General features: G+C 45.0%; 1 protein-coding gene across 1 annotated transcript; it reads left to right on the top strand.

The window, feature by feature from the left end:
• Positions 1-6337: 6337 nt before the first annotated feature.
• Positions 6338-7264, top strand: LOC107107460 (olfactory receptor 2A1/2A42-like). The gene has a single exon (XM_015407762.1). The coding sequence runs from the start codon at positions 6338-6340 to the stop codon at positions 7262-7264; it is 927 nt and encodes a 308-aa protein (XP_015263248.1).
• The last annotated feature ends 2951 nt before the right edge of the window (positions 7265-10215 follow it).

Raw genomic sequence — 10215 nt, 5'->3', positions numbered from 1 at the left:
AAAGGTACCAGCATTATACATAGCATGTCTTGACTTATACTCAAATTTGTATTCATAAGCAGATCAGTGTAATAGCTATAGAGAGGCAGGTGAGGCTCTTATGGACAGTTTATCCTCATCAGCAGTGCCATGTCTGGAGTCCACACCAGCAAGGCAAGCATATAATTAGGGCTGCCAGCTACAGCTGGCAGAAATTGGGGAATGGGGACAGGAGCACCAGCATCACACCAGCATGAGGTGTCACTAATGACAAAAACTGAAATTGATGTCATGATGATACTCTAGAATCTGCCAAAAACTCTATGAGTAAACCATAGACATTTGGGTGAAAGTCACCCGAAATGTAATTATGTTACTTCCAGCAAAACATGGAAATGATGCCAATTACATTAAGGGGACACTCTAGGATCTGCCCAAAGCTCTGGTATTGCCCCCAATGTAATCACTTTTGGCTTTCTCAGAAAGTGACTGCTACGACAGAGAGGTACAAAATGCCTCCAGGTACACCTGGGAGACCCCAGACTTAGAGAAGAACGTTTTTCCTCTGGGACCAGGGTTATAAACTGTTCGAATTGCTGGCCCAGATAAGTTTCCTGCTGCCACGAAGGAGCAAGAAGGGATAGGTATTTGGTGCTTTTTGAGGGGTTGCTATTTTTGTATTTGCATGTGTGTGTGAGTGTGTGCGCACCTGGAAGTCATGGCGACCTCTGGTGACTGACCCCTACTAGAAGCCTGGAGGACATTCAGAGAGGTGGCTGAACAAAGCCTGCCCCCACCTCCCAGCTGCTGGTATTCCAAGGAGGTCTCCCATCCGAGTCCTTGCCAGAGTCGTCCCTGCTTAGCTTCCGAGATCTGATGAGATCAGGCTTGCCTGGGCTATCCAGGACAGGGCAAAAAATGACATGAGTTGGACCGCAGAAGCTTGAGATGTGCACCCTAAGCTGGTTGAAGAGAAGGATGCGGAGTAATCAGTGTGGGGCTCCACTCCCAAACACACAATAGTGCAAAGGGAAATCCACCTAGCTGGGACAGGAAGGATAAAAGGGCCTTGAACACACTGCCAGAACCAGGCTGGGAGCAGGGAACAAGGGAGGGAACAGAGTGAGTTCTGCCTCCATCAGCCTCCGTTTTCAGTGTTCCAAGAAGCTGCACCCCCCCACACACACACACACATGCACAGAGCCCTATCTGCACCTCAAGCCACAGGTAGACAAGAAAAAGGGCAGAGCTCGAGTAGGGGCAAGTATCCCATACAGAAGGAGGGTGGGGGAGCACATGGGGCAAGTATACACACCTGTTCCTCTCACCACCATGACAGTGATGTGAGGGACCAGAACAATGCTGCCCACCCATATTTGTCCCATCAGCCTTGGACAACAGCCGTCTGTTGGGGGAAACTTCCCACCCGGCTCGATGGGGGTGGGGGTGGAAACTGGAAGGGACCCTGTCGTTTCAGAGAGAAACTGTTCCAAAGCATCTATCATTTCTTGAAAGATAAGACCACAATGCAAAAATTTTCAAGCAAGTAGCAATTTCAGAATTCATCGTACTGAAGGAGACAAACCAATACTTATAAACAGAGTGCACTTATATCTTATTTAGGAGTACGCCTTCCACCCATCTACCCAGACCTAAAAACGGAGGTGTTGGCAGAGAGCCCCGAGCAATGGCAAACACTGATCTTAATGTGTCTTTAGAATCCAGAATAGCTGCCCAACAAGAAATGGGATGGACCTGACAGAACCCAAACCCTTCCCCTCACTGACCAGATGCACTCTGATTATAGGAACCCCCAACACCCTCCCCATGTCAAGGCAGGGTCCTGGAGCCACATATTCCTTTATGTAAGATTTAATGGCTCAAGGCTGAAACTCAGAAATGTAGAGCAGAGGGCACTGTCAGAACAGAGGGCATTGTCAGGACTAAGAGGCATATAACAATAGCTAACCATGCAAAGTCTTATGGGAGAGAGAACCAACTCAGTCCACAACTCTAGGTGACATAGGGGTCTGCTTGGGATATAAGCATTTAAAATAAATATAAATAAATATGACTGGAGAAAAGCCCGTAGAAGAATCAGTTACTAAAATCTACTGTGTACGCCTTACAGAAGAAGAAGAAGAAGAAGAAGAAGAAGAAGAAGAAGAAGAAGAAGAAGAAGAAGAAGAAGAAGAAGAAGAAGAAGAGGAGGAGGAGGAGGAAGAGGAAGAGGAAGAGGAAGAGGAAGAGGAAGAGGAAGAGGAAGAGATTGGATTTATACCCCACCCTTCACTTGGAGTCTCAGAGCGGCTTACAAACTCCTTTCCCTTCCCCTCCCCACAACAGACACCCTGTGAGGTGGGTGGGGCTGAGAGAACTCTGACACAAACGGCTCTTTTTCAAGGACAGCTGTGCCAGAGCTTGTGACTGACCCAAGGTCACATCAGCAGGTGCAAGTGGAGGAGTGGGGAATCAAACCCGGTTCTCCCAGATTAGAGTCCGCACACTTAACAACTACACCAAACAGAGGACTGCTGCCAACTCCTTTGAGACTTAGGGTTGCTAGCTCCATTTTGGGAAATTCCTGGGTGGCAGGGTTGGGTGAGGGGTGGCGGGGTTGGGTGAGGGGAGGGACCTTGTCAGGGCTCAATGCCATAGAGTCCACCCTTCAAAGTAGCTGTTTTCTTCAGGGAAACTAATCTTTGTTGTCTGGATATCAGTTGGAGATTCTGGGAGAATTCCTGGCCCCACCTGGAGACTGGCAACCATATTGAGACTTAAGGTTTCGGAGCAGGTGGATCATTCCTGGATATTATTGCTTCCTCTCCCTGGACATACACAAAACTGCCTTATACTCAGTCAGCCTGTGCTGCTCCCTTATGTTTACTCTAATTAGCAGAGGGCTTTCACAGCTTTGCTTAGAATCCCTCTTAAACAGAGAAGCAACGGACGAAATCTTATGACTTGCAAAGCTGTGTGTTTCCACTGAACTACAGTCACACTTTGAACTGATACAAACTTCACAGTGGACAGAAGGCATTTCCTTGTCCCCAGGCACCTGATGAGGATATATTTCTCTGAAGTGCTCTGCAACAGGTCGAAATGGAAATCGCGCTTACGATGATACCAACACCAGCAGGTAAGTTTTTATTTACTGAAGAGCTGTCATTTTTACAAAAAAAAATGAACAATATATGACAGTAAATTATGATCCCAAAATTTAGATCCATGTATATATTTTTTATTCTTGCATTTTATAAAACAACCGGGAGATGATACTTTGAAGTCTTGCTTTAAAAAGAGAGTCATCATTCGCCATCATTTATTTTTTGTATTGACGGTATAGCCAGCCTTTCTCCCTGAGACACAAAGCAGATTACACAGTGTAAATCGACACAAAAACAATAGGATGGGACATCTAAGAGGCAGCGGGTTTGGACCAGGGTTACAGAAATCTGAATGACTCTCACATATTAGATATGATACAGAGTTCAGACACAAAGCAGAAAACATGGCAGGAATAACGTAGTGACGGCAGGATAATATGTGCAACAGACAGATGTGTCTAAACAACAACAAAGGAAGGGTTAAAGCTAGAAACAACCTATAAAGCATTTTCATTTATTTATTTATTTACTTGACTTATCCCCCATTTTTCTCCTCAACAGGGACCCAAAGGAGCTTCCACTTTTTCTCCACTCTTCTGTTGGATCCTCACAATGACCCTTTGAGGTAGATTAGGCTGAGAGTGTGTGACTGGCCCAAGGTAACCCAGCCAGCTTCCACGACAGAGTAGGGATTCAAATCTGAGGTCGTAGTCTGACACTATTAGCACCACATCATGCTGACTGTCTCGATCAAAAATTTCCTCTCATTTAGGATTCTGGAAAAGGGGCTTCTAGTGCCATCCTATGCAGAATTGCTCACCTAAAAAATTGCAGAATTGCTCATCTAAAAATTGCTAATCTAAAAAGTCCCTACTTATAGAGGTAACCCTGCATCAGATTGCATGGGGGGGGGGGGGTTGAAATGACTTGTCAGTTCCACTGCAACATTTTGGGCTGATTGCATGGATGAGATTGCAAACCACTGAGGGAGGTTAATTGTAGTGAAATGTTCAGTATTGAATATATATTGCAGGAGCACCCACAATGCTGTATTTAGAAGAGAACTGAAGACTGTGAGATTTGATGACAGACCAAAGAACTTCAGGGCCACCAGTTGACTAAGACAAGTAATGTAACCAGTTATCAGCATCTTTTATTTAAATGCATAAATATGTAATATTTATTATCACAACCTATCAGTGGCTGTAAATGCAGAGAAAACAGAAAGGTTTCCAATGGGCATGGCAGAACATGGAGATCTGGGCATAAAATTTCCTGATGATACAACTTTAAGCCGCAGTTTGTGCACAACGTAGACCTGGGGGTGGGGTGGGGGAATAGACAATGGAAGCTAATGATACAATGAACAGACCAAAACAGGGTTAATAGGAAGGCTTTGAAAATCCTGATCAAATCTTGCGACTTTAGTTATAACTGAGCACCAACTCCTATTCTACAATCTTCTATAGATTCTATAACCATGTAGTTAACAGGGAAGCTTCCATGTCGGTAGTTAAAACTCCTTTTTTTCATTCTGAATCTTATCCTGTTTTTGATGTTGAACACAAGAGTATCTGTGCTGGATCAGATACACAGTCCATCTAACTGAGCATCCAGTAGCCAACCAGATGTCCCATTCTGAGCCTGTAAACAGGTTTCAGAGGTCAAAGCTTCTCAGTAGCCATCAATGGAGCTATTTTCCATGATGATACATAATCTCTTTTAAAGCCAACAAAATTATGGCCATCACTGCTGTGGTGCGGGATTCCACAAGGCAATTTATTTATTCAAACTTATAGCCCGCCCTCCCTACAAGCGGGCTCAGGGCAGCTCACAAGTGGGCAACATATGCCAGTAGTTAAAACAATCACACTTTGAATCAAGAAATACTTATTTCATTTGTTTGTCTATTCTGAATCTGCTGCCCATCAACTTTCCTGGGTGCCCACAAGTTCTATTATCATGGGACAGAGACATAAGGTTCCCTCTTCTCACTTTCTCCATCCTGTTTATAATTTTATAGGACTCTAACATCTTTTCTATAATCTAAAAAAGTCCCATATCCCTACTCTTTCCTCATAGGGAAGGTGCTCCAGCTCCTTGATCATTTTGGTTGCCTTTTTCTGCACCTTTTACAGTGGTACAAATATTCTTACATTGACTAGGACAGTGCACAGTCTTCCATAGATAGCCATACCATAAATGCATACACAGGTGTTAAGAAACTGGTTGAAAGTCTTGGTATCTCCTATCAATATTGTTAATTGTGATATTCTTGGATATTAAATTCCCAAGTTGTAAGCCGGAGTGCTTTTTCACTAAATGGTCAAATCCATTTTTAAATCCATTTTGTAATACTGCTATCAAACCTTTACAAATCCATTGCTTAGAAAAATTGTAGTGGAATCTAAATTTGTCAAATACTGTTTTGAAAACCTTCCTTTCCAGCAGATTGTGGCTCATATGCTATCATTCTGCTAAGTCTAAGGAGCTTTCCACCACCCTTGAAAGGCTTCAACCCCAGCTGAGCAGAATGATAAAATGCAAGCCATTTGCTTGGGAATTGTATGGTATTCGGATATGGGATTTTTCAGAAATTCCAAATTTTGGGGGGGGTCCAATAGACCTGAGAAGAAAAATACTAACAAATAACCAGCCTGGGGTTGGCTTGGCTTCTCCTGCAACATGGTTTAAACCGAGCTGCAGGAGAAGCTGGCCCCAGGATCTGCATGTGGCTGTGAGGTTTCTCAGACATGGCTGGAAGGGTTTCTCCTCCCACCACCCCAGTCAATCCTAAAGTAGCTCTGAGCTGCAAGAGAAGCCAGCCCTAGCGAAGGCAGTACAGAGCTCTCAGCTCCCACTGCACATTCGGTATAGCTGAATATATCCAAATAAAAGCCAAAAATATTGGCTTTATTCAGGCTCAGCTATACAGTAAGGTATTTTTTGGCTCAGTTTATGCTGAATGCACACCCTAATGTGAACATAGTGCACTATTTGCCTTTCTCCACCCTGGGTAAGTCTATCTCAAGGGACTTTATATAAAAATAAAATAAAATAAATGTGGGTCAAAGAAAACATTTTCTGATATGCACATTTTATGATACATTAAGAATCTTGTGTATGTTTATTGAATCCTAACCTATACAGGTGACATGTCATGTATTTAAATTACTTCCATTTTTACAGCAATGGAAGAAACCAGTGTTTTTTCTTAAAAAATCAGATGTGGAAAAAACTCAGCACCCATTATGTGGAACCAAACATCAGTGACAGAATTCCTTTTCCTTGGTCTCTCAAGGAACTTCAAGATCCGTCTCATTCTTTTTGGGCTATTCTTTATGTTCTATACCATCACGCTGGCAGGCAACGTGATCATACTGGTGCTTATCTGGCTGGACTCTCGACTCCACACCCCCATGTATTTCTTCTTGAGCCACCTCTCCTGTGTGGACATCTGTTACACTTCCAGCACCGTTCCCCAGATGCTGGCCAACCTTCTGAGTCCTAACAAGCCCATCTCACTAGTTGGTTGTGCAGTACAGATGTATACGTTCCTAGCCTTGGCCACCACTGAATGTATTCTCCTTGCAGTGATGGCATACGATAGGTATGCTGCCATATGCCACCCCCTGCATTATACATTTCTTATGAACAAGAAGGTGTGCATCAAACTGGCTGCGGCAACCTGGACCAGTGGTCTTTTATTGCCAGTGGCACATGCGGTCCTCACTTGGCGGTTGCCATTCTGTGCCTCCAATTTGATTGATCACTTCTGCGAAATGCCTGCACTGTTGAAGCTGGCATGTGCCAACACTGACATTGTTGAAAAGCTCACTTCATTTGGATGCATTGTCACCTTGGTCACACCCATCTCCTTTATCACGATCAGTTACGCCCGCATACTGACAGCCATCTTAAAAATCCAATCTACACAAGGTCGGTGCAAAGCTTTCTCGACGTGTGCCTCTCATGCATCTGTGGTGGTGCTTTTCTATGGCAGTGCCATATTTATGTACATGAGACCTGAGTCTAGCCACAGCCCTGGTCAGGACAAAACGATCTCTCTCTTCTATAGCATAGTAATTCCCTTGTTCAATCCCATAATATACAGCCTGAAGAACAAGGATGTCAAAGGGGCCTTGTTTAAGGTGCTGCACAAATGCAGGTCATGTTGATCGCCAAGGTTATGAAGCTGCTTTGTACTGATTCAGACCACTGTTTCACTGTCTGTGCAATCCAAAACAGACTTACATCTTCTAAGCCCATTGACTTCTGGGGACTTAGAATGGAAGTTGCTATTTCATTAACCAATGCCCAGTTCCTCTTTTTCCATTTTTTACTCAATTACGAAGGGCACTCAGGTCATTCATTTATGCTCTGTCCTGTTTCGGGAGCTATCCTGACTCACCCAGACTTTTGTGACAATGCAGATCTGGCTCGCTTCAGCTTTATTAACGTATGTGTTGTTAATCATGTTGTCTCACCTAGGCTCTTTGTGCCCATGCAGATTTCGCTCACAATGACCTGACTGAGATATTTTCCTCACTTTCCCACACCAAAGTTTGACAGCAGTTAACTTTAAGCCAGCCAATAGGATTCAAACTTTTTTATCCTGAACCAAACATGTTCCTGGGAAAGTGGGTTCCCATGTCCAGCTATGGGACTCTTCTGAATAAAAAGACCATCCCAGGTCAGTGAAAAGTGTGCCAGGTTTTCCCACTACCTGACCAACCCTGCAACTGTGTTGCAGGATCCTATTTCTCCCCCTTCCTCTAACTGCTCCTTGGACCACTCCAGACCTCAAGCCCAGGATTTCAGGTTGTATGCCCCTTTCCTAAAACTTCCCAGTTTCCTCCCCTTTTCTTTCTACAAGTGCAGCCTCTTGCTGGTGTGTGTGTGTGTGTGTGATTGCTTAGGGAATTAGTTCTCAGGTGCTCAATGTAGGTTCTTCACACTTTTATTTTGTATACAATAAAATTGTCTTTATAACCAATCTCTCGCTCTATTTCTTCCTAATTTTATTTTGGGTAACAGTTTAATGATTGGAGGAATGTGGGCAGTGTCAAGAATTCCGAATGCAGGGGATCATTGTTATCATTGGGCAGAGCTCAAAATTACAAAACCCTGGGGTATATGTCCATATATTCACCAGTACAGTAGTCTGCCACCAGCCCCTTGAACTACCCACATATTCAGAAGCCAAGGGGCAAGCGTCTAACCTTATTGGGAATTAACTAAGAAAGCCAACCCTGCAAGGTTGGCCACTTGCAGAATGAGTTTCCTCTAATAATTAACCAGTAGGTGGACACTTTAAGTCTAAGGTACTGGAATTAGATTGAAGTTTCTGAAGTACAGAACAACCAGATGTAGTCAAAGTATACTTTTTTATTAAAGAGTACAAGAATATTTCCCAAAGAACAAAGCCATGAGCAGGAAAAAAGAAAAGAAAAGAAAGCTACATAAGTTCTAGCTACACATTATACCCTAAGTTATAGTTACCATAGGTTACCCTGCTTGGGTAAAGTCAGGCATCTTTCCAAGTCTCTTTGTGTGCCAGGCCGATGTCTAACCCATGACAGCGTTAGCCCATTGCCTCCAGGAGAGATGGAGCTGGCTTGCTCCAACTAACACTAACAATAGGAAAGCTAAACTTCTTAAAATCTAAAATTCACATAGGCTGGGGCCCTCAAGCCAATACAAAATTCAGTCCCTTGAAGTTTTCTGACATGAAACTGTGACAACAAATGGCTCAGAAAATGAACATTTTATGACATGATGCTTCCTCACTGAAGTGTAAAACAAGCATAGAAGAAATAGTGAGGTGTGTGTTGGTGCCACCCACAACCCTTCTGGGTGACCAAATGGTGTGGCTCCTTGTCACTATTATTTAAAGGCACCAAGTCAGGCTTGCCAACTTTCGCATGACAAACCCCAGATGTTTGGTGTACTGGCGTAGTGGTTAAGTGTGTGGACTCTAATCTGGGAGAACCGGGTTTGATTCCACATTCCTCCACTTGCACCTGCTGGATGACCTTGGGCAAGCCATAGTTCTGATAAGAGCTGTTCTTGAAAAAAGAGTAGTTTCTATCAGAGCTCTCTCAGCCCCACCTACCTCCCAGGGGGTCTGTTGTGGGGAGGGGAAGAGAAAGGAGTTTGTAAGCTGCTCTGAGACTCCTTTGGGTAGTGAAGGGCGGGGTATAAATCCAATCTCCTCCTCCTCCTCCTCCTCCTCCTCCTCTTCTTCTTCTCCTTCTTCTCCTTCTTCTCCTTCTATCTCTTCCCCCCATGTTTCAGGCCTAAGTTTTGATATGAAGCCTGAACCAATGTATTAATGCAAGAAGAAAGAATTGAACGTGAGGTCCAGTTTTCCTTGACAGGCAGTTTAATGGTGGAAAGACAATCACTCTCTCACACTCGCTTCCTTCCTAATTTTATTTTGGGGTATCCCCACTGAGATCCTGTAATGTATCCATATTGCCACGTGTGCAACCGTTGGGCCATGCGGTCGCGCACAAGTCCCAAGCTTCGTTCCGGGAGAACAATAGCAGAGCGGATCCTAGCCCGCACCAACCAGAGGGCAAGGTCCGCGGCCAAGAGCCTATGAGACTCTCGGCCACTGTAAATAACCTATAGGGTCACTAGGGGGTGTGTTTTGGTGGTGGGTTCTGGGCATATATACCGGCCTGCGTGCCGGGGTTCCCTGTCTTGTTCTTGATCTAATAAAGTACCTTGCTGAATCACTCTACGTTTCCGAGTACTTTTCACTGGCGACGAAGGTGGGATTCCGCCCTTCTTGAACAGACCCGGAGGAGACCAAGCCGCACCGAGCATCGATCGCCGCCGCAGCCACGCCGCTCGCCGGAGGTCCCCGCTTCATCGCCGTGCCTCGCTCCGTCAACCGCACCTCGCCACGCCACCTCGCAACTTAACTCTGTGCTTCGCTTCAACGCCGCACCGCGCCTCGCCACCCCGCTCTTCGCTGCTCACCTCTTCACTTCGCCACCCCGAGAGCGCCGCGCCTCGACTCGGCAGCCCGCCAGCTCATCTCTCCCCGCCAAAACACCTCGCTTCCTCGCCTCGCTGATCTCGCCTCGCTGACGATCCCGTTTCCTGCCAAATGCACACA

The sequence above is a fragment of the Gekko japonicus genome, unplaced genomic scaffold, assembly GCF_001447785.1.
Source record: "Gekko japonicus isolate JY-2015 unplaced genomic scaffold, Gekko_japonicus_V1.1 scaffold2520, whole genome shotgun sequence".
NCBI classification, from domain to species: Eukaryota; Metazoa; Chordata; class Lepidosauria; order Squamata; family Gekkonidae; genus Gekko; species Gekko japonicus.
This window is presented reverse-complemented; position numbering and strand designations above follow the sequence as displayed.